Source organism: Gopherus flavomarginatus, chromosome 4 (assembly GCF_025201925.1).
Source record: "Gopherus flavomarginatus isolate rGopFla2 chromosome 4, rGopFla2.mat.asm, whole genome shotgun sequence".
NCBI classification, from domain to species: domain Eukaryota; kingdom Metazoa; phylum Chordata; order Testudines; family Testudinidae; genus Gopherus; species Gopherus flavomarginatus.
Genome location: NC_066620.1, coordinates 80,770,868 through 80,796,216, shown reverse-complemented (window position 1 = coordinate 80,796,216; position 25,349 = coordinate 80,770,868). Strand labels below are relative to the sequence as shown.

Sequence of the window (25,349 nt, the reverse complement as noted above, 5' to 3'; positions counted from 1 at the left end):
ATTGGTTGGTAAAGATTACTAATGAATTATGTAACATTAAACCACCAACAAAAAAACCTTATACAAATCCAAAAATAAAATATATGCAGTGTACTGTTGTAGTCATGATGGTCCCAGGATATCTGCAAGACAAGGTGGATGAGGTATTATCTTTTATTGGGCCAACTTCTGTTGGTGAGAGAGACAAGCTTTCAAGCGTACAGACCTGAAGAAGAGCTCTGTGTAAGCTCGAAAGCTTGTCTCTCTCACCAACAGAAGTTGGTCCAACAAAGATATTACCTCACCCACCTTCTCCCACAAAAAATAAAATGTAACAAATGTTATAATCATGATTTAAAAAAAAAGAAAGAAAGAAAAAAAAGAAAAAGGAAGGAAGGAAAAGCAAAGCCAGCAAGTGGAGTAATGAAAACTTACTTTATCTAGCATATCGTAAGACTTATTGAGCAGAGCCCTCCAAAACTTTGCAGTTGGTTTGTCTGCATTTCCTTCCACTGAGTGTGCCACAACATTTATATAGCAAAGAACTTCTTCTAATAATCTAGATGGAGAAACATCTTTTAATGAGTAACATTTACAAAGTGATTTTATTCCTGGAGGGCAGGAAATTTCACAGATAATAATGAGGGTTAACAAAATGCCCAGTAGAGAAAACTATTTACGTTAGATCTAGATATTAAAATACAAAAAATGGCGAGGAAATGGTTCAAGTTGAGCACACATATTAAAAGGAGTCCATCTAGTCCTCCACCCATTTATCATCATTTCCAAAGAATAATAATTCTGCCTAAAACCTCAGGAAATGTATGAAAGCCTGGAACCAGGTAAGAGGTGCAGCACTTCACTTGTGCCATACATCCCTTCTTTACTTACTGTCCTCCCATGCAAGTTACACCTCCCTCAAAAAACCTAAATTTTGCTGCACTGGAACATCTACTACATTCGGCTGTTTTAAATTACATCTGTGATGACGGTAATACTCTTATTCTGACAACAGGGCTTTCATCGATAAGGGATTTTTTTCTGGGAGTGAAGGAGCAACAAGTGTTTTGGATAGAAGAATTTCAGATATAATTTCAAATTTTTAGAGACCCTCTTATCATGGCAGCTACATGCTCATGTAAACACATGAAGTCAATACAATAAAGTAAATACATGGAGTCACGCAAAGCAGACAGAATTAATTTTTCAAAAAAGCACTTCACTTGTCAAGAATAAACAAAACCAAAAATCAGACAGTTAAACCAACTGAAAAACAACCTGCTTGGTGTTTCACTAGAGAGAAACATTAAAGAAAATCCTTTTTGTATTTATTCTCCCCAAATATTTTTTCAAACACTATGAAGAGATCCCACTTAGCAACATCCTTAACTTGTAACTAACATAAGATATTTAGAGGGATTTTTTCTTTTTTGGTGTACCTCTGCTCCAGCTCCTGTAGCTCTTCAGCTCCATCACATTTGACTATCTGATTAACGACAAAAACAAAAAAAACCAAACAGCTATTAGAACTGTATTACAGTAACACACTGGAATTGCTTCCATGAAGGATATGTTAACATTTCAAGTACAATTTTTCCACAGCTGTAATTTAGCCAGAAAAAAAAAAAAAATTAATGACAGGATGAACTCCAAGAAACTCAGCTAAAGATTGTTGTAACATTTTTATAGTACATTTATTGCTGATGAATGACACTGGATAACCGCCTCAGTTAACTGAAGTCCTCATGGAAAGCACAGGATTGGCATCTGCAGTGCAAGCTTGCCTCATACTATTCTATCAATATGTTTCAAACCTGAGATGGAGGGGTCACCTCTAAAAAAGAGGAGTTGAGTTTCCATGGCCTTTCAGGCCTTGGCCTCTCTGCTGAGACTACCAGTCAAAGTGCCCAGCCTACTAATACCAATTGCAAAGGCGGATTTGTGATCGGACACTTATCCACTAGAAAGAGACAGACCACTGACACATTTCACGTAAGCCACCAAACTGTAGTCAGATCGATTGAAAAATGCTACAAACTAGGGCTGGATTTGAATCAGTGACATATAAGTGAAAAATGTCTTAACTCCTCAGTTCTCTGCTAAGCCACCCAGTATAATTTTTCACCTGACTTATAGTTTTACCAAATCCCAACACTATATGAATTCACAAAATTCCAACACTATAACTCAAAAGATACCTTACAATATATAATTCCAAACCAAAAAACAAAAGGTACTTTGGAGTTATAATGCTGGAATCTGGTGAATCCAGATAATGTGATATCAATCAGTTATTCAGGCTATTTGCCACTGACTTCACTGTGGCCAGGATTTACCCTGTCTTTTACCTAATGTTCAATCATGCAGGCTAAGTCTCTTTGTAAGAGAACTGGAAAGGAAAAAGAGAAACCCCCCAAAAGTCCCCCCCAAACTTTTACTAACAACAAATTGCAAAAAGGCTTCAGAACTGTGTAAAAGCCAGTCAGCTGCCAAATATACTTCAGAAAGCTAAAAGAACAGATGTGCTCAGAATGAAAAGAAAACCAAACCACTTGACAAAAAAAATCTACATTACCTTTTCCACAAAACTTTGAGAAGCCAAAAGCTGTGCCATGAAGGAGACAGATAAAAATTTAAAATGTCGCAGTTGTTTGCCTGAGTGAGATTCCACATTAAAAAGCTGCACTTCTTCATCTTGTGTTTTCGTCTTGCGTGTTAATTTTTTCGGTCCAGGATCATCTGATAAAACATTCCCCACTCCAAAAAATTATTTTTTCAGCCATAACTAAGAAAAAAGCTTTTGATTGCCAATTACTAAAACTGAAATAAAATGTTGTAACAATTAAAGGGCAAATAATTGCTGCATTGTTTAGTAGTTGAAGTAAACTTGGGTAACTGAGATTTAGGGTCCAATCCTACAGTCCTCACAATGGCAAAATCCCCACTAACTTCAATAGGAATTTTGCTTGTGCAAGAATGGAAGGATCAGGCTCAAAAGAGTCTTCTATAGTTTTCAATATATTCTCCTACAAAATGCCATCTGAAAGTCATCAGTTTCCTCTCTCCATTATGTTAATTTTTTCATCATCACAGTGATTTTAAACAATAGGCAAGCCAAGAGCTCAAGCAGAATAGCAGGAGCACTGTTCTGAACTCCAGTCAGCTAGCCCTATTCATTTTGCAAAAGTCCCAGAATCATCTCTGTATTAAGTCAGAAGCAAGACACTAAAATACAGGAGAGGTAAACATGTCTCCATTTCATTAACTTCTAATACAAATATTAAGATTTTGTCTGATTCTTTCTGTATTGTAAATTGTATATATCTTCTCCTTTCTTTTGTGTCTTCTGAAAAAGCTATATGGGAAATGGGCCACAAATAGGATGGCGCCAAGGAGGCAGAGGGGGCTGGGTCACAAAATTCTAGACTGAGCATATTTGGAGATGTTGCTATCAGGCCTGTCCAGTCTCCCTTTGCTGAAAAGAGTCACGTAAACATCAACATCAACATCAAGGAAGGGAAACTCCTTATAACACTTAAAAAATGGATTTTTTTTCCTTTAAGTATCAAAACATACTGTACAATGGGTGCCTCCACCAGAAACCTGCACTTTAAAAAAATCCATTAAAATTTTGAGTTAAGTCCCTGTATTTTTTTTTTTTTTTTTTGCTTTAAAGAACAGCCTTATAAAACAAGCATATGCTATATTATACCTCAGGGGTCAGCAACCTTTCAGAAGTGGTGTGCCGAGTCTTCATTTATTCACTCTAATTTAAGGTTTCGCGTGCCAGTAATACATTTTAATGTTTTCAGAAGGTCTCTTTCTATAAGTCTATAATATATAACTAAACTATTGTTGTATGTAAAGTAAATAAGGTTTTTAAAATGTTTAAGAAGCTTCATTTAAAATTAAATTAATATGCAAAGCCCCCCCCAAGACCGGTGGCCAGGACCCGGGCAGTGTGAGTGCCACTGAAAATCAGCTCGCGTGTCGCCTTTGGCACGCGTGCCAGAGGTTGCCCACCCGTTATACATGCTATGTTCTATACACTAATTATTATGGGTGGTCCCTTTTTATTTTAAACTAAACTACTTTGGAGAATTTTACTGTATTCTATTAATGAAAAGTTCTATTTGAATGCTAATTCAAAGTATTCTGAAATGAATTTTTTTGGCACAAAAAAGGTACATACTTCTCAACTGTAGTTCTAACTGAATAAGAGGGAGAGAGATGCAATTAAGGTAATCCTGCAGCCCAAAACCTTGAACAGAAGTAACATTAAGGTTCACAAGCATCTGTTGGTTCTGCAGAGCAAGTCTGTTTTGTGGTTACCTTCTTTGTTCTCTGGCAATTTTGTTAAGTACTGGATTATTTTCATCAAGCTCTGGAATTGATGTTGAACACTAAACGCACAACAAACAGAAATCCAAAATTCAATGTCTGTTTCCAAAACAGCATCCTGTTTAGGGATTAAAGAGAAAATATTTATTTCAAGAACTAAAAATCAGAGAAAAAACATTTGTTGCTGAATGTGTATGAATGCACGTTGCTAGGGAATGTTGCTTGATATGATAGCAGCAGCAAGATGTGTTGGTGGACTTATGTCCCCTGTAAATGGACAGAGATCAACAGCTCATTCCACATACTAAAGACTATTGAAACGCCGTACTGTGGTAATGACTATGGCTCACCACTAACTTCACTATTTCAAATCCAGCTGATCAACAGTGAAACGCTCCACAATATTCCACTAAAAATTCTCTAACCTAGTTAGCGTTCACCTGAAAAAATTATTTGAGGTAGAAAAAACAAATTTTTTGCTACTGCATCAGTCACTTTGGTAGGGTGTTTGTTGTCATCTGTCTTTAAACCCAAAGAGAAAACTACTATATTTCTAGAGCCAAAGATTAAAAGGGGACATTATTAGATTTGATTTTTCCATCCCATAGAGATGGCCAAAACTGGCACATGAGCATAGAACCTCAAAAAATATCAGCTAAACAAGAGCAAAAATAAGATGATTTTTACAGCACAGACTAAACCTTTTCCGATTTTTGACAGGTACCATGTACTGAATATCAGAATTAACGTCTAAATGCATCAGAAAAGTAGTCACTAGGAACTTTATTGTATTTGCTAATTTTTGCACAAAAGCAAAAAAAAAACTCCTCAAAAGCCTAACTTGGTCTTTAAAACAAACAAAGCAAAAAATATGGGCCCAAGTGAGCCAAAGACTGGAGTACCACAGGCACAGCAACCTAGGCAGAGCTGAATTTGGCCCAATAGGTTATGAAATATTACAATAGCTGTGCTATTAACGTTGTATGAGATAATTAAAACTGAAAGTTATAATCTAACTTTTCCCCATGAATGCTGTTTGAATAACTTCAGTATGTCACTCAGCCTGGACAAAGAAACTGGACTGATCTATTTCACTTTCTAGATACCCTGCAACAGCAAAGTGCTGTTGCGTTTGGGTTCACAACATGGTTGGCGACTGTGAATTGAAAAACCTCCATTTATAAAAAAATGTAATCACCTCCTTTGAAAAAATAAAAATAAGCACATCCTGAATTTTGAGCCTAAACTATTCTAACAGTCTCCCTTTAACAATTTCCATGAAGATCCTGGCTACACTACAAAAACACAAATTTCTGTGATATAATATGGTTTATTCCTGCCTATGTGGAAGAATAAAATCCACACCAGAGAATCTCATTTCAGTAAGACACACAGGCAAGGAAAAAATGTTTTAACACATAATTACTTAGACTGTAAGCAATTTGGGGGCAGGGACTGCCTTTTTGGTACATCTGTACGACACCTAGCACAATGGGTTGGTCTATGATTGGGGCTCCTCAGTTTTACTACAATACACATAATAAACATTATCCTCATGTTTTGGCAGCAACAGTGCTTTCACAGATGGTAATTTTTGTAGAGTAGTCAAGAGCCTCATCTCACAACTGAATGGAATACATACTAGAGACACAAGGTGGGTGACGTAATATCTTTTATTGGACCAATTTCTGTTGGTGAAAGAGACAAACTTTCAAGTTTACTGTAAACTCGAAAGATTATCTGTCTCTCACCAACAGAAGATGGTCCAATAAAAGATATTATCTCACCCACCTTGTCTCTATAATATCCTGGCACCAACACGGCTACACCACCACTTACATCGAAAACATGCTGTTGTTTTCAGTTTGGACATTTTTACAGTTAAAAAAAAAAAGAGTTCACCTCTCAGGGTTCTAACCTTTTCTCCATTGGTTGCTGCAGTCACTGTTTTGGTCACATGCTGTTCAAACAGGAGCACCAAAAGAACCCAGAGGAATCTTTCCCCTCCCAGCGTATCAATCAGCTGAGCCAGGATGGGCAGGCGTCTGTGCTCCGGCACATGAGGCAAGGCATCCACGAACACGTGTATGATTTTAATAACTACCTCCTCCACACTCTGTGCAGCCTCTGGAGAGCCACATCCTTCAGCCTACAAACAACAGGTTAGGGAGTTCAACAAATTATCCTAAACAGGCACAATCTAATGAGGATTTTATATGCACAGAGAAAGAGGTAGGAACTGTTCTTGCGAGGCACATAAATCAAAGCAAGACCACTGCCAAACATTACAATCACAAGATAAACATCTAAAGGCTTCATCTTGCAAAAATGTAAGGCTTGTTGATATTACAAAAGTCTGCACTGCCATAACTGTGAGCCCCCTTAATGTAGATGTGCTGCACCAGTGCAAAGTGGGGCTAACAAAAGATTGGATGTTTTTCTAAACAATTTTCAGTCATCGAATTCTCTTTGAGTTTTAGGAAAGGATTTTATTAAAACGCTCTCAAATTGACTGGGACTTTGAAAGTTACTCAGCAACAGTATAAATTTACTCCCATGAAGTCAAAAGGAGATTTTCAAGGAAGACCAATGCTGAGCCTTTTGAAAATCTCACCCTCAACGTGCATTTCAATTCTTTCCTCAAATTTTACACTTTAATAAAAACAATTTTGGTAAGACCTGAGAATATCAGCTCACTAACAGACCACTATCTATATGTAATAATTATATATACACATATATGCTTACATAAATTTGTTTTCACATTTGGTAATGGCTCCATTATTCAGTAATTAAAAGTTACTTTTCAAAACGTACTGGAGAACAGCTTCATCTCTCTAAAAGTGACATGCAGAGAAAGTACAATGGGGTTTTTCTCTTTTTTGTTTCTTTATGGTGTATAAAGGGGATCTGAAAGGTTTTCCAACCAGAGATTTTCTTCCTACTTGTGTTTACATTAGAAATTCAGATCTCACCCACCATGTTTTTCTTGAAAACCCATGGATGATTGGAGTGTGTTAGGGACACTGCTAAGTGAAAGCAGATTCAGGGAAAGTGTTTTTATTAAGTCTTTTTCAAACTGTGTGTGTGTTAGTTTTGGGTTTATATTCATTTAGCTCAAACGGCCAGAAATAGAGTTAGAAGAAAAGAAATGACATTCCCATTCCCATAAATAAGTACTATAGTACATCTGTGATCTCCAATGAGTCCAACAAAACCAGTGAAGGCCAGATTTGATACTCCTAATATTTCTTTGATAAGTTAGAAAAAAAAATTTTTAAACATTTCAAGCCCCATTCAGTCATACAATCTGATAACATATGGTGTTTTAATCAAATCCTTACTAGGCTTTTAAGTATGTCACTAAGACCTGTACACCAAAAACATGCTCCAGACTAACTATGTAAGTCATCACTTTTGTTCCACCTTCTGTAAAATCCATTTCCACTCCCCTGGATAAGGAGGATACTTTTTCAATAGTAGTTTTCATTGGACCTTAGGGCTGGTCATGTCTGTCATACCCAGTAGAAATCTCAAGGAACATGCTATAAAAATCTCAAAGAACATGCTATAAATTATTTACTAGTGCCCTAGAAACAAAAAAAAACAAAAAACTCACACCCAAAATACTGTTCAGAGCCTTCTTCTAATGAAAGAAAACAAATCTCACCTGTATAAGAGCAGGAATAACCATCTTCACCGTCTTATTAATTATTTGGAAACTATAAGTATCATCTAGACGCATGACGTTTGCCCCCATGAACGTAAAAATGGGCATGATGTTATGGAGAACTTTGTCCTGAAAAACAAAGCCCCCAAAAAACTCAAGGTTAGTGTTTTCAGTTTTAGATACTAAAGCTACTAATTTCTGTAAGAGTCTGTAGGTGTTTCTGGTTTTGTTCTTCTACATTCTCCCTCCCTGCCTCTCAATAAACTTTAAGGCTTTTTGACCCTTTCTTTATCTGGAATATGAATATATCTATCTCTCTATATATACAGAGATAGACAGATATATACTATATCTATATATAGATACCTATAAGTTTATTATAACTGAAAGAAATTAGAGAAAACAATCCTTTATTCACAGATTTTTTTTTTAACTGACTAGATTTCAAGTTGACGGTGTCCCTTGAAGTTACAGAGAGCAACTATGCTGAAGGGCATATAATATTGAAACATCAAAACAAAAATCTAAGTAAATTGGTAAAGAAAGAATTTAAGAGTTAAGGCTAAGTCTGTTGTGCTCTTATATCCAGATAATGCAGTACTGCTGTATACAAAATCACCTATGAGTAGGTTTTCAAAGACACAAATGCCAATTAGGTACACAACTCCCATTGACTCTCAATGGAAGTTGGACACCTAACTGCCCTTTTATCTTTCAAATACCTGCAATATGAAAGATGACACAATGTGAGGTAACGATAAAGGGGGGGGAGGTATAGCTCAGTGGTTTGAGCATTGGCCTGCTAAACCCAGGGTTGTGAGTTCAATCCTTGAGGGGGCCATTTAGGGATCTGGGGCAAAAATCTGTCTGGGGATTGGTCCTGCTTTGAGCAGGGAGTTGGACTAGATGACTTCCTGAGGTCCCTTCCAACCCTGATATTCTATGATAAAGCAGCTGCTTTAAATTTTAGTTTTCTGACTTCTTTAGGCTACCTCACAACCACAATGTGAACATACATAAGTTCAATTTGAAACTTTTCAGTTTAACATAGCCTAGTGCTATGAAAGCTCTAAAGGTAACTTCTGACAATTCTTTGAGTACTGCTGGTGGCACCATCTTGATAAAACCTGTGTGTCATAGGTTTTATAAGAGCACAATGAAAGCAGCTGTGAACAGATTTCCCATCCAGGCTTAGCAAGCAGAAAAAATAGGCTATGTTTAGAAAGATATTTAATATTCCAGGCAAATATTTACTTTATTTAAAAAACAAAAACCAGTCAGTGACCCAGTATTAAAGAAGGATGGAAAATTATTTTCATGTCATATACTGGGTTCCCATAAAGCAATTAAAAACTACCTGTCTAATACATTTCAGTTTAATCATGGAGAGGAGCACTTTCTTTTTCAACTTCTCAACTGAAAGACTGAACAAATATATGCCTTTATATAGTGATACACTTTAACACCACTTGTGAACTTATTTTAACAATGGTTACATATGCAAATTTCAGCTCACAGAAGAACTAATCAGAAGCAGTTTCAAAGACTTAAAACATTATTAAATAAAATCATTACACTGTTGCATGAGATAAAAACCATTAAAAATACCTTTCACTGTCATATCTGGGCCAGAAGCCCCCCTATGCTGCATAGCATGGAGAGGAGAAAGAAGAAAAGGAGGTGCAAAAGGCCATGAACACAACAGAATGGAGGGTGAGTCATTTAACCTGAGGGGGATAATGTCTTGATGAACCATATTGCCCTTTTGTAATAAGTTTTCCATTCCCCATGGGATTTTCTGTGGGAGGGATAAGACAACCTTGATAATTAGTGATTAACACCACCAAGACAAAGTATCTTTCTGTTTTTAAATAAAAAATGGGAGTGGGAATCTCTTCAAAAGAATTTAAGGGACATCTACTTTTGTCCCATTTCTTTCAGGAGTAGTTTTCTCTCCTGAAGTCCTCTGTATCTTTAAGCTTTCTGTCTTCCCCTCTCTTAAAATCAGAGACAAAAGAGAAGAGTTAAGTATCAGAGGGGTAGCCGTGTTAGTCTGGATCTGTAAAAGCAGCAAAGAATCCTGTGGCACCTTATAGACTAACAGACGTTTTGGAGCATGAGCTATCGTGGGAGAAGAGTTGTTAGTAAACTTCTCACACAACTTACAGGGAACAAGCCAGCAGCAGTACCAAGCAGTAGCAGCGCGTGGTGATGTGTCTGAGGCATTTCTGATACCCTGACACACTGAACTACCAGCTCCACATTGAATTTCTCTTTATCAAGGATATCTGCAGAGGGGGGGGAAAAATAGTGCTTAGTACTTTTTTAAAAAGATCACCAATGTTAAGAATAAACAAACAGACATACTATTTCAATCCTAAAAAGCAGATAATGTACAAAAGCTAGGGAAAGTTTTCATGCTCAGAACTGGAAGCTGTAATTTTTACCTGACTGGATCCTGCTGCCATCTGGGGACAGTTTCTGACAGATGTTTAGCAAACAGCTTAGGATTAGCTGCTTTGTATATTCCATATTTTCCTGTTCTGTTGTTGAGGTTTCCAGGCATCTGAAGATTCAGGAGGCAGTCAGGGGAAGGAAGTGGAAGGATGAAAAATAAATTTCAGATAAATTAGTGGACTAGTCACATCTTAAAAATTCAAACCAGAGATATGTTAAAACAAAGAGACTTCCATAAAAACAATCACTAATCTTACATAGTATGCGGAGAATTTTCTTATTTTATCTCAGATTATTTTACCTCAGAAAATAATCACTGTTGTGCACTGAAATGTCATTTGAACACTTAGTGTCACTGAATCACCCACTTCCTTTTGAAACATCCATCTTCCCTTGACTGTAAAAGGTAAATCTGAAGGTTTGAAAACTAATCACCAAATCTGTTAAAAGTTTATGTTACAAAATAAAGGGAAATTTAGGGCTTTAATTTTCACAGACTAGGTCCCAAGGAGGCAGACAGGCAATTCAGCAAGGCTCTTCCTGCCACGATATCACGTCTGAGTAACATCTAGCTTTGAGTGCTTCTTAGGGGGATTGGGAGAGGTATATGTAAAAAACAGTAAACATCCAGAAATGGAGCGAGAGAGGAATAGCAGTAATTTAATTAGGCTGCTTTAAAAAGGGCAATATTACTACTTTCTGTAAATCATCCTTTAGCAGCCCTGAATTAGGAACCACAAGGTCAGTGTTATCACCACCACTACCAGCAGAGGTCTGCATGACCATACAGAAAATCAGAATTTAGGGAAACTGCTGCAGTCCCAAGCTTCTTAATATAGAAATAAAGCACATGTCTGGTAAGCTGTGTATGTTGTACCACTCTCAAAGGCCCACCGTACCATTCAGTGTAAAATATTGACAGCAGCCCTGTGTCCTGCTCTCCTGACTAAAGGAGTTAAAACAAAGGGTGCACCGATATGTTGCTCCCACAATGTTTAGGTATTAGCCCACACTCTAATGTTTTACCTCCCCTATTAGTGAGGAGAGAACAGGAAATGACTGATGTTTCTTATTAATTTTTAATGATGTGTCATTACCTGGCCAGCAGATTAAAAAGTGCAGGTACTAGCACCTGAGGACGCTTGACCTTCTTCTTGTGCTGCAGTAATTCCAGGATGAGTGTAACTCTCTGCCAGTTCACACTGCTTATTTCAGGTACTGATTCTGGAACTTGGGGTTTTCTAAAAAGATTAGAACTCAAGAAAATCAAGATATATTCATTCAAAGTAAATGAATTGAGCACAGTTCGCTGTTGGAAAACAAACCATCACAGCTTGGGTTCAGATTGCAAAGGTTTTGCGTGGCCTTTCCAATGGAAATAGAATCTCAGGATATATCAAAAGAAAAACAGATCCAATTGTGTAAAAAAAAAAAAAAGTTAAAATACAGTGTGCCTACTGCACAGACACATTCCCAAACACAACCCTATAATTCGAGATGGGTTCCTGTGGCTGAAATCATTTTTCTGTTATTAGTCAGTCAGTTGTCTCAATGCTGACCTGCTCGGCATCCAGCTAACAGACAATAGTCTCATTTTAACTACTGGCTGGCTAGGCACTGACTGAACTTGGTCCACCTGAACAAGAAGGGGAAGGGCATCTTCATGCACTGACTCCCCAACTTAGTAAGGAAGGCTTTAAACCAAGTTCAAAGGGGTTGGTGAAAAAAGCCCACAGATAAATATAAAAGAAGGTAACTTTAGCAGCAAACTAGATATTTGGGGGCAGGGGAAGGAGATAGACAATTACAGCAAGATTACAGAAGTGACGAGAGGAAAATCGGTGGGAGAATCTGCTCAGCATTTTAGATGTCTACTCACAAATGCAAGAGGTATGGAGAACAAACAGGAAGAACTGGAAGCCTTCATGCACAACCTAAATTATGACTTAACTGGCATCACTGAGACACGCTGGGATAACTCTCATGACTGGAATACTAGTACAGAGAGGTGTAGCCCGTTCAGGAAGGACAGTCAGGGTAAAAAGGGAGGTGTTGCATAATACATCAAGAATATATACACTTGCTCTAAGGTTCAGAAGGAGGTGGGAGGTAGACCAGTTGAAAGTCTCCGGGTAAAAATAAAAGAGGTTAAAAAAAATAGGAATGACACCATGGTAGGGGCCTACTATAGACCACAAATCTGGAGGATGTGGGGATGAGTCACTTCTAGAGTATCCAAAACACAAGATCTGGTAGCAATGGGGCTCTTCACTCAGACAGCTCTTGAAAAAGTAATATGGCAAAACACAAAATTTCCAATAAGTTCTTGGAATGTACTGGGGACAACTGTTTGTTCCAGAAAGTGGAAACAGTAACCAGAGGGACATCCATTTTAGACTTGATTCTGATGAACAGGGAAGAATTGGTAGCAAATTTGAAGACAGCAGGCAATTTGGGTGAAAGTGATCATTAAATGATGATTTCATGATTCCAAGGAAAGAGAGAGAGCAATAAAATGAAAAAAAGACAATGGACTTCAAAACAGAAGACTTAAACAAATTCAGAACTGGCAGATAAAGTTCCATGGGAAGAAAATCTAAGGGAAAAAAAAAGGTTCAGGAGAGCTGGCAGTTTCTCAAGGAGACAGTATTAAAGACAACAACCGCAAACTACCCAATGCAAAGAAGAGATAGGAAGAATAGTAAGAGGCCAATATGGCTCCATCAAGCATTCTTTAATGACCTGAATATCAGAGGAATCCTACAAAAAGTAGAAACATGGACAAATTGCAAAGGAAAAGGACAAAGACTAGCACAAGCAAGTAGGTACAAAATTAGGAAGATTAAGGCACGTAGTGAGTTAGACCTAGTAAAGGACACAGAAAGCAATAATAGGATCTTTAAAACATTACAAACAAGAGAAAGATGAAGGAAAGTGTAGGTTCTCTACTTGGAAGGGAAGGAGAGCTAATAACAGCTGACATCAAGAAAGCTGAGATGTTCAATGCCTATTTTCTTTCAGTCTTCACTAAAAAGTTTACAGGTAACCAGATATGCAACACAATTAATATTAACAAGGGAGAAGGAACATAAGACAAAATAGGGGAAGAACAGGTGAAATAATATTTAGATAAAATTAGAAGTATTCAATTTGACAGGGTCAGATGAAATTCATCTAGGGTACTTTAGGAACTAAATGATGCAATTTTAGGACTGTTAGCCATTATCTTTGAAAAATCTTGGGGGACAGATGGAGGTCCCAGAAGACTGGAGAAATGCAAACACAGTACCTATCTTTAAAAGGGGGAGCAAAGAGGACCCAGGGGAATTATAGACCTGTCGGCCTAACTTAGCTACCTGGAAAGATACTGGAACAAATTATTAAACAATCTATTAAAAGACTGAGGGGGGACTTGATAACAGTCTTCAAACATGTTAAGGACTGTTATAAAGAGGATGGTGATCAACTGTTCTCCATATCCACTTAAGGTAGGACATGTAGTAATGGACAATCTGCAGTAGGGGAGATTCAAGTTAGCTATTAGGAAGAACTTTCCAACTATAAAGTAATCAAGCTCTGGAATAGGTTTTTAAGGGAGGTTGTGGAATCTCCGTCACTGGAGGTTTTTAAGAACACTTTAGACAAACACTGGTCATTGATGGTCTAGGTTTACTTGATCATGCACAGCACAGGAGGCTGGGATTGACTTCTTGAGGTCCCTTCCAGAATATATTTCTGTAAGTTTTTCTCTGATAAACACACTCTAAGAAGTAATTTAATGAGCAAGAACTTCTGTAAATCAAGTGGGTGAAGGGGTTGCATACAGATGAACAGAGATAGAAAGATCATCAGAGGGGTAGCTGTGTTCGTCTGGATCTGTAAAAAGCAACCAAAAAAAGGAGTCCTGAGGCACCTTATAGACTAACAGAAGCATTAGAGCATAAGTTTTTGTGGATGAATATCCACTTCGTCAGATGCATGACATGCGTCTGACAAAGTGGATATTCACCCATGAAAGCTTATGCTCCAATACTTCTGTCAGTCTATAAGGTTCCACACGACTCTGTCGCTTTTTAGAGCTAGAAAGAGAAGGACTGACTAACTGAACGAAAGTTCTCTCTCCTGAAATTACTTAGTGAGGGTATAAAAATAATATGACTAAAGCTTTTACTTAAAAAAACATTGCTTTTTAGTTGAACAGCAAGATGTTGTCAATATTCATTAAAAACCTCACCCATGCACTTTCTTTACATATATGTTAATAGTAAACACACACAAAAATAAGCTCTGGCCTGACTCTGCGCATCAAGTTCAATATATGATTTTAAGGTTGTTGGGTAGGGATAGCTGTCTTCTGTATCAAGCACTCTGCCACCTCTTTTAAATAATATGGGGAGGCTTTAAACTCTGAAGTCCTTGGAATTTTTTCCTTCTTTACAGATGCAGTCAAAGAAGTTCCCATGCCTTCTATATATTTTATGACATTCTCTCAACAAGTGATGTTTTCTAAATGTATATAGATAAAGGCTGTAGCTTCTACATCTCTATGCCCATTACCTCTGCTGCTGTATTTTCTGTCTTCTAGTTTGCTGAACGGTAGCCAGAGCTTTGTCTTTCTCAGGAGGGTCTAGCTCTACACTAATCTGCTTAGCATCAACTGAAATCTAGAGCAAAAAATAAAATAAAATAAAATATTAAGTACACATGAGCAACAAACATCTATCCACACACCCAAGTATTTATCTGGCCTCGGTCATCATAATAGCTCTGAATGCCTGTCCTAACTGCATTTCTTATGTCAATCAGAATGCAAGTATTACAACAAACAAATTACTATTAAAGCATTTAACTCATTTACTCTCAATGTATTTGGAGGAACACTTTTTGATTTTAGATAAAATGACAAAATGACTTTTTTCATACAGAAAATAAAAATGAAGCAGAGTGAAATGTTCCTCCTTCCTCCGAAGTCTATTATTACAACATAATGAATACATACAGATGTGATACTTATCTTTTAGGAATACTATTTTAATGCATATTAAATCGCATTTTAATGTGGTTTATATGGCTTCTGATGACTTCATGTTAAGAATTCCATAAGCAATAAATATAATTATTGAATGCAATTTAACCTGAAATATCTTAAACAATTCTGAATAGATTCCTAAGTCTTAACAGTTTACAACTTACCCCTTTAAAAACACTGCTAATTGCCTGGGCACAAAGTGGGTTTTTGCAATTTAACAGTAAATCAAACATAACTCTCAGTAGCTTCTGTTGCACCTTCCCATCTGGCACTGCAGCAAAGAATGGTTTAGTGATCTGCAAAGTTAAAAAATAAATATTTAATGAAGCCAAAAACAGGTACACTTTTTAATGGCAAAATGTGAAACATGGGAAAATCTAAATTATTTTTATATCTGTATACATAATGATTTACATTCATACACACAAATGTCAGTCAGATTTATGTACACATTGTCCCACTTTTGTGACTGTAATACAATATTTCAAGCAGAGATATTTCTCACTTATCTTACTACTATTTCTTGACATTACATATTTTTTTTGTTTCTTGAAAAAAACCAAGAATTTGAGGTAAAGCTGCTGCAGTAGCTGGTGAAAAGTATATAAAATGGAGAAGCAGCAGCAGCAGCCAGGAGCAACCCTGGATACTTACCTTATTAAAAACAAAAAAATAAAAGGGAAAAAACACTTTTACCTTTCAACATTTTAAAGACAAAGAGCTTTGAGGTATCAGTTTGGAAAACACTTCAAAGAGCTACATGGATTTGGGAAACTGGCATGTAAAAGAGTTTCATTCAGAATTTAGGGTTTTCTAACTTTCATAGAATAGCAGGGTTGAAAGGGACCTCAGGAGGTCATCTAGTCCAACCCCCTGCTCAAAGCAGGACCAATCCCTCAACTATATCCCCAAATGGCCCCCTCAAGGATTGAACTCACAACCATGGGTTTAGCAGGCCAATGCTCGAACCACTGAGCTAGCCCTTTGAAAGAGTCCTTTTGAATTCACTCACCAATACTCCCATCTGCTATCTGAATTAAAAAAAATATGAAAAACTTTGTTCAGAAACACCTACCTGCCCAAGCGCTGTGATCTGGAAAGTTGGAATTCCTCTGTAAAGCTCCTTTGCAATGTGCAGACTTCTGATGAACAAATCCAGACTCTGCTGATCCTTGCATAAGAGGGCAGCTGAATGTTCATTGTATTTCCCAAGGATGAGATGCAGAAGAACAACTTCATCTTTCAATACTGTCTCAGGTTCCTTTAGCACTTTCTCTAGCAATCTATCTATTGCAGGCAACAGGTGAGACAGTATCATCTACAAGTGAAGAACATTTATAAGAGGTTGGGGTTTTTTTGTTTTTTTTAAATCAACTGTTGCTTTAACAAATTTTCAGAAGAGCAGTTTCATTTTTAGTGCAATATCAATCACTGAGATCACACTGTGCATTATGTAAGTGTCATAAACAGATGGTTAAGGGTTAATGTCTCTTCTACCTGTAAAGGGTTAAGAAGCTCAGTGAACCTGGCTGACATCTGACCAGAGGACCAATGGGGGGACAAGATACCTGCAAATCTTGGTGGAGGGAAGTCTTTGTCTGTGCTGTTTGTTTTGTTCGTTGTTCGCTCTTGGGGCTAAGAGGGACCAGACATACACCCAGGTTTTCGCCAATCTTTCTGAATCAGTCTCTCATGTTTTAAAATAGTAAGTACTAGCCAGAAAAGGCAGATTAGTCTTGTTTGTTTTCTTAACCTGTAAATGTGCCTTTTGCTGGAAGAATTTTTACCTCTGTTTGCTGTAACTTTAAATCTCAGGCTAAGGGGGGGTGGGAGGAGAGTCCCTCTAGGCTATATGACTCTGAATACCCTGTAAAGCATTTTACATCCTGATTTTACAGAGATAATTTTTACTTTTTTGTTCTTTTATTAAAAGCTTTCTTTTTTAAGAACCTGAGTAATTTTTTCCCTTGTTTTAAGACCCAAAGGGATTGGGTCTGAACTCACCAGGGATTGGTAGGGGGAAAAGGAGGAAGGGAATGGTTAATTCCTCTTTGTTTTAAGATCCAAGGAGTTTGGATCTGTATAGCTTCCCAAGGCAACCCAGGTAGGGGAAAGTCTGGGGGGGGGAAAAAGGATGGTTTATTTCTCCTTGTTTTAAGACCCAAGGGGTTTGGGTCTTGGGTTCCCTAGGGAAGGTTTTGGGGGAACAGGAAGTGTGCCAAACAGTATATTTTTGGCTGGTGGCAGTGTTATCAGATCTAAGCTAGGAATTAAGCTTAGAAGGGTCCATGCAGGTCCCCATTTTTTGGACGCTAAAGTTCAAAGTGGGGAAAAAATGTTGACAGTAAGTATACATAAAAAAAAGTATCAGGGAATGTCCTTACCTCTAGGATGCACTTTCCAATGTGAACTTGGCATTGCAGGGGATTTTGCCCATTAATACCCCTCCAGTAACAGGGGGAAAAGGAAGGGAGGTAAAGACAGCTGGAAGACGGGGCTGTTAAAGGGTTACAGATTGTTGTAATAAGCCATATATCCAGTCTCTCTGTTCAGTCCATGATTTTTAGTGTCTTGCAAAGTTATGAGTGAGTTATGCTAGACACTAAAAATCTTGAACTGAACAGAAAGACTGGATTTATGTAATGTTGTGGTAGCTGTGTTGGTTCGAGGATATTAAAGAGACAAGGTGGGTGACATAATAGCTTCTGTTGGTGCAAGAGGGAAGCTTTTGAGCTTACACAGAGCTCTTCTTCCAGACCTGAAGAAAAGCTCTGTGTAAACTCAAAAAAAAAAAAAAAGATTTACCTCACCCACCTTGTCTAATATCCTGGGAGCGACATGGATACAACGCCACAGCATAAATCTATGCTCCGTTTTTCAGAGTAGTTATGATTACTACAGCTCCGAGAAACCCTAAGTTTCTGGCAACAATGGCAATCACTCAGTATGCCATTCACAATTCTTTTAAACAGGATAACCTGTTATAATGTATTAAAGCTCACATCATATCTATCGCTTCCATGGTTTTAATGCAATGAACTAATGCATTCCACAGCAGTACAGAGAAGGGAATTCTGAATACACTGCTTAAAAGAGAGTTAATTACATACAAAACAAATTAATTTTAAAATATTGAACATGCACAGAGCATTTGTTATTACATTATAGTTTTTGGTTAAATCTTTCTAGAAAAAACATTCTTGAGATTTTGTTCTAGAGTCAGTAGGACTTTAAATTTGCCTAAGGACTCTAGTGCAGTGTCCTACAATAGAAAAAGTTCATGGCTGGAGCATGCAAATCTCTGTGATAAACTTTGTGTTATATTTTGCAGATGTGTAACCTTTGCATAGCATCTTACTTTAAGTATCATCCAAATGTCTACCAAAAGTACTGTAAAATTAATCAGCAGTAACTCAAAGTTACTCTTGCTAAATAAAGCTACATCTTTTGACTTCTCTACATTTCAAGACACTTCCATCATTAAAACAAAAAATCCTCAACAAACCTTACATCCTATCCATAAAATAAATGTAGAAACCAGAAAGCCCACACATACCTCACCATTGACCTGCTGAAGAATCTTCATCAAACTTCTTGCAACATATGATGGACAACCAGGGGCTTGTATACAATCGAGTACATGTTCTAAAGCTTCTAACAGTTTCTTTTGCTGGGATTTCTGTTTACTTTGTGTCTGCAGCTCCTCAAACAAGCTTCCCAAACTCTAGTTGATTTAAAAAAAAAAAAAACAGGGTGAAAAACAAGTCCTTGCCACAGAAGTTAAGGGCCCCACAAAGCTGTAATATTTTAAAGTGAATGCAATGTGAGGCAGACGTGAGTAAATTTAATATATTATTCATTTTTAAGTTCTTCTTAAGTTAGTTTGATTTTTCTCCTTTAGTCAGAAATAAACACCATCTTACATGACAAATGTATGAATACTCTACATACAAATAATTTGTGTACTGTACAAATAGAAGCTTTTATGAATCTATTGCTCTGTACAAAATCTGGCTGGTTCAGGGGACATTAGCAAACACCCCATTCACTGCTTAAAAGAATAATGTAGAATCAATATGCGTTTTTTAAATTGTTGGGATTTCTTTTCTCTGCAATCCTCCTCATCCGCGGGGCGAACTGTGGGAAGAGGCTTCAATGTCTACTTTTCCCTTTACAAGTGTCTCTCTGGGGGAAAAAAACAGACAAGTTCCTGGGCCTTATTCCTCCAAGTAAGAGCAACCTCTGGAGAACGGGAACAGTCTTTGATGAAGAAGGTTGGTGGCTTGCGGCCTGTCTTTCCCCCCAATGGGCCAGCAAAATTGCCTGGGATTCCGGTGGAAAATGACACAGGGATAGAACACCCAACTTTTTCAATAATGAAAACTTTCTCAATAGCCTCACCGCCCTCCCTTCCACATCCAGTTTTATTAGTACTGTATATACTTGTTCATTAGCCCGTTCATTTATAAGCCAACCCCCAAAATCGATAGGTAAAAACAGCAAAAACTGTATGACTCTTTCATAAGCCGACCCTATATTTCAGGGGTTGGAAAACTTTGGCTCCTGGCCCATCAGGGTAAGCCACTGGCAGGTCAGGACGTTTTGTTTACTTGGAGCGTCTGCAGGTATGGACCCCTCAGCTCCCTGTGGCCGCGGTTCGCCATTCCCAGCCAATGGGAGCTGCAGGAAGTGGCAGGAACAGCGAACTCTGGCCACAGGGAGCTGAAGGGCTCCATGCCCGCAGACGCTGCAGGTAAACAAAACTATAATGTATTAGCTCAGGGATCGGCAACCTTTGGCTCCAACCTCGTGATCAGCCAAACCGGCAGACGTGGCAAGTAAACAAACCGGCCCGCCAGGATGCTTACCCTGGTGGGCCACAGGCCAAAGGTTTCCAATCCCTGTACTGGCTATTAAATTGAGTGATTCCATAGAGTTTAAAACCATCAAATTTTGGTGTAGACCTGTTTATAAGTCGACCCCCGCTCTTTGATGTGTCACTTTTTTACCAAAAGTATTCTGCTTATGAACGCGTATATATGATAATTATTATCCATGAAAACGTGGCTATTTATTCAGAGAATCTCTTAAAAAATCTTAAAAGTTAATTTGTATTTCAAAACATCCTATCGGCAAATAATATAGTTCTGTTATAGACACATGCCGATTTTCAAGTCACACTTTATTTCTCACTATATGAACAGTGGTGTAAACAAATTTATTCAATCTTCAAGTATTTAAGTGAGCTCCACTGCAATTTCTTTTGCGTTCTGGTTTGCCTGGCAAATATTCTGATGCTTACTTTTTCACCCCCAGATTTTCTACTTTCTCAAATGCCATTATGGCTCTTTCCCTCACACTCAAGAAAGCAGAATGAGTGGTCTCCTAAACCAATAGGGGTGGGAGAGCATAGACAAGGACCTTATCTGTAAAATTATCTCTGCTAACCAATAGAGAAGTTGGAATTCCAAATGGGTCCCTGAAAATTAATTTCATTCACATGCACCTCAACAAAAATCTTACCTGGGTCACGTAAACGGGATCAGTTATGATCTCCTCTGCTTTTTGTATCAGATTATGAAGGATGGGATGAAATGGAGACTCCTTTATCCCACTCAGGGAATGAAGACAATTAAGAGCAGCCCTTCGCACTTCACTCACAGGACTCCCCAAGTTCATCAGCAAAGATGTTACCACTAAAAAATGAAATGGAAAAAAATTTGTTAAAAGTGAGCAGTTAGAATTCTTACATTATTATTTACAGTAGCACCAACCGATTCCTTTGTATTTAAAGGGTCTGCTCTTTTCCTTAAAAATCTTGAGGGATATACAGTAACTATTTTTAATATGAGCCATGTCGAAATCTGGCCATAAATTTCATCACCAAGATGCTTATATTTTTATATTTGTTGAAAAATGACGGACTTAAATTTTACTACTAAAGCCTATATAGCATCTTTTCTTGTTTAAAATTTGTGTTATGCTCCACTTAAAAAAACGGTGTGATTTCTCAGACACAAAATTTCAAAAGCATGTGGTTATTCGACAATTGCATGCACAAGTATTACCTACAAAAACAACTCTGTAATGGTTATGATTTGACAAAGACAACATTAGGAAATTCAAATGTATGGTTTCAACAAGAAATGTAGCATTCATAATGCAGACAGAAAAAACATATGACAAGAAAATGAATGTTTAACATCTGATCTAGAGCACAGAGATTACTTTTTATTAACATGTGAATAAGACTTAGCAAGCCAGAAGTATACGGTTTCCCAGTACCTGGGGAGGAGGCTGATACCAGCTGTTTCGTCTTTTCGGCAGCCTGTGATGTAAGCATTGCACACCCTATATACAAAGCTTGAGTCTGCAGCATCGCATTCACTGTGTAGTTGAGCTGATTTGAGAGGTTATAGTTATAGGTCCATAAAACTGAAAGGAATTTGAACAGATCCTCTGAATCTTCTAAATGTACCTTTAAAATAAAGAAGTTAAATATATTTGTTACTCCTTCGTCCTGTGCACCTTTACGTTCTTTTATGCAAAGTACCTTTTCTCTTGCTATTATAGCTTGAAAAGGTATTTACAGAAACATCCATTTCATTTAGATTGAGACTAAAAGTGTTGGGCATAATATAAAGCTAATGTCTTGTTTGAGTACTCTGTCCTTTTTTTTGGCAGCTGTTAACTCCTTGCTGCGTGCAGCATTCTTTATGCCATCCTGAGAGCTTTCTATAATTTTACTTCAACTGAAGACTTCAAGAGTCATGTCTTCCCCCTGCTTTTTCTTACAGAGACTATGGAATTCAATGTCATTTGACAGATTGCTGAAGCTCTTGTACTTTTAATACAAACTGGAACCTTATCTTTTCAGTTTGATCTGTGTTTGTTATTTAATCATAGAATATCAGAGTTGGAAGGGACCTCAGAAGGTCATCTAGTCCAACCCCCTGCTCAAAGCAGTACCAATCTCCAGACAGATTTTTGCCCCAAATCCCTAAATGGCCCCCTCAAGGACTGAACTCACAACCCTCAGTTTAACAGGCCAATGCTCAAACCACTGAGCTATCCCTCCCCCAATGATCTGTTCTAACTTATAATTATTTAATACTAGCATTGTGGTGCCCAAAGCCCCAATTAGGTTTGAGGCCCCAGTGTGCTAAGTGTTGTACAAACACAGCCCCTACCCCAAACAGCTTTTTTGAGAGTAAAATACTGAAAGACACTTTGGCACCATCCTCAGGGGCACAACTAGAATTCTACTAAGAGGGGAGACTAGGTTACCTGCTAAGTAGCAGAGGTCACTACAAAAGATGTATGTGGAGGTAGGGGGCCCTGGGGAAGCTGAGTCCCAGTGGAAAAGAGGATCTGGGCAGGGGGAAGCCCTGGTTGGGAGCAGAAGGGAGCTGAGCAGAAGATAGGGACAACTGAGGAAATGGGGGAGGCCAGGGGATCAGGCAATGACCCCTCACAGAGCCTGTCTCATCTTCACCACCTGTGCCTGGCTCCTGCTCCTCATGGGGGGCTCCACTGTTTGGGTGGCCCCATACCTGGTTCCACCAAGTCCTGGCTATAATGTTCTGGACTCCTTCCATGCGGACTGGCCACTGACCACCCCCTGTCTGGGCCTAGCACCTGCTGGCTCATAGGACGCTCTGCAGCCAGGGAGGAATAGGGGCTGCCTGGCCCAGGAGATTTGCTCCCTACAGCCAGGTCCCAGCACCCCACTCACACCCTGTAGACAGGGCCCCAGGTCATTTCCCCCCTGAACACACTACATGCATTCTTACCGTGTTATATAATAAACCAAACACCTAATATAACCCGTGAAATCTGGTTATCTAGCTAGTTATACAACTGGACATAGTTAAGCACATCTACTTTCTCTGACTGTTTGAAGCAGGTCTGCCTTGCAGCGTTAAACATTTCTCCATTCAGGCAATAATAATCGCTATAAAAACACTGTCCATATAATGAAATTGTCTGTAAAAAGACCTTGAGACCAAATTTTAAACCATTATAGATGTTTATTAAATGCTTTCTGCTCTATATCAATGAAGACTAGTGCACAAAAAGCTATGTTAAATTACCTGAATTGGACTATATAATATTTACTCTTAGATTATATTTAGAAATAGTAATGGACTTCTGGCAACCCACAACCAAACCTTTTTCAGAAATGCATTCTTTAGTGCTTAAACGGTCTTCATTTTACCATGAAGTAAAAAGATATTTAAGTAGGATCCCTTGGAACTGTTCTCAGCTTTCTTTAAAAATTATGTAGTGGTTCAAAACAAGTTAAGAAAGAAACAGTTCAGAATATTCATTAAGAACAAACACACACAAAATACCTTGAATAAAAGACTCAGCAGTGCTCTGAACTGAAGAGCATCAGCTCCCTCACTGGCTCCACTGACAATGAGGTCAAACAGCCACAACAACAGGTGTAAATACTCTCTGCTCTTTTCATTCAAACTTTCAGGATTCCACCAGGTTTCACCTATGGGCACGAGCAGAGTGGAGAAAGACAAAAATCCCCATCATTAGTTGTATAAAGTATCTTCAGAGTATGTACATCCTGTGAAAAAGGACCCAAGGCATTGCCATGGCCATGGCCATCCCAGGTCAGCTGACTCAGGTTTGCAGAGCAGTAAAATTGCAGTGTTAACATTTGGGCTTAGGTTGGAGCCTGGGCTCGCAGAGCCTCCCCCTTTGCAGGGTCTCAAAGCCCGGGCTCCAGCTGAAAGCCCAATTGAGAACCACTGGTGTAGACAAACTAGGTCTGCCGCTTGTTCAGGGCAATCCCCTGGCGAGCCAGGCCAGTTTGTTTACCTGCCACGTCCGCAGGTTCAGCAGATCGCGGCTTCCACTGGCTGTGGTTCGCTGCTCCAGGCCAATGGGAGCTGTAGGAAGTGGCGGCCAGCACGTCCCTCGGCCTGCGCCGAACAGCCAACCTGCGGAGGTGGCAAGAAAACGAAACTGGCCCAGCCCGCCAGTGGATTTCAAGCTGCAGCCTTAGTTTGAGAACCACTGCAATTTTACAGCTCTGCAGTCCAAGCCAGCAGCATAGCCATACCCGTGAAACAGTCCCCCAAACAACTTTGCAGCTCAAGAATCTAAGAAATGTGGCTGTTTTCAAAGTCTAGAGAAAGGAAATTTCTAGAAATCTGTTTAGTGTAACAAAAGAGTATAACTAGAAAGCAAAGTCTACGTTTCTGAGAACAACTTTTAACAGGAAAAAACCCTACAACATAATTTTTTCTTCCTTACTTCACATGGTCTGTGAAGATTCGCGGGTTGAGTTCTGAAGCTCACCTTTCAGAAAGGATACAGGAGGCTTCAGGCCACTAACAAAGCTTTTCAACAGAAGCATGAGCATGGCTGAATCTTCTACATCAACAGCCTGACCAGCGTTGAGCTTTTCTACATATTTATTCAACAACTCGACGGACACCAACTCCCCAGGCATTGACTCGATAGGCCATTTTGCAGGAACCATCTGAGAATGAAAACATAACTTATATGCACACCCACACAACTCTATAGGTTAGTACAAAATGTCTTCCTACCTGTGTGCACCTGTCCTTATTTTCATGATCATACTTACTGTAGCACTCATGCATAGCACTTGATATTATCAGATCACTACAGAAATTAACTACTTAGAGTAGGGAAAGAGCAAGCAGGCTTTTGCATTAGGAGCCACAATTACCTGTTCCATACTACCAAATCAGCCAGAAGTTACATTAAAATAGCAGCAAGTGTCATCAAAATGAATTCTAGTGATAACAAAGTCTCTTCTGCTATTCTAATACCATTTCCAAGAACATACAAATAAAATTTGGGATCCCATCTTAAGCAGTTGCCTGT

At 38.4% G+C, this 25,349-nt stretch overlaps 1 protein-coding gene across 5 annotated transcripts in view; it reads right to left on the bottom strand.

The window, feature by feature from the left end:
* HEATR1 (HEAT repeat containing 1) overlaps window positions 1-25,349 on the bottom strand; it is a 58,598-nt gene that overhangs the window by 9,832 nt on the left and 23,417 nt on the right. For all 5 annotated transcript variants that reach the window (XM_050950362.1, XM_050950365.1, XM_050950366.1 and 2 more), the window contains 17 exons: window positions 24,795-24,978; window positions 23,831-23,979; window positions 21,762-21,954; window positions 21,000-21,172; window positions 19,033-19,200; window positions 16,552-16,794; window positions 15,641-15,772; window positions 15,005-15,111; window positions 11,545-11,688; window positions 10,438-10,556; window positions 10,157-10,278; window positions 7,991-8,119; window positions 6,239-6,469; window positions 4,312-4,438; window positions 2,555-2,718; window positions 1,419-1,465; window positions 415-538 (listed from right to left, as the gene is read on the bottom strand). In XM_050950362.1, coding sequence (XP_050806319.1) covers window positions 415-538; window positions 1,419-1,465; window positions 2,555-2,718; window positions 4,312-4,438; window positions 6,239-6,469; window positions 7,991-8,119; window positions 10,157-10,278; window positions 10,438-10,556; window positions 11,545-11,688; window positions 15,005-15,111; window positions 15,641-15,772; window positions 16,552-16,794; window positions 19,033-19,200; window positions 21,000-21,172; window positions 21,762-21,954; window positions 23,831-23,979; window positions 24,795-24,978 — 2,556 coding nt within the window. The remainder of the gene's footprint in view (window positions 1-414; window positions 539-1,418; window positions 1,466-2,554; window positions 2,719-4,311; window positions 4,439-6,238; window positions 6,470-7,990; window positions 8,120-10,156; window positions 10,279-10,437; window positions 10,557-11,544; window positions 11,689-15,004; window positions 15,112-15,640; window positions 15,773-16,551; window positions 16,795-19,032; window positions 19,201-20,999; window positions 21,173-21,761; window positions 21,955-23,830; window positions 23,980-24,794; window positions 24,979-25,349) is intronic.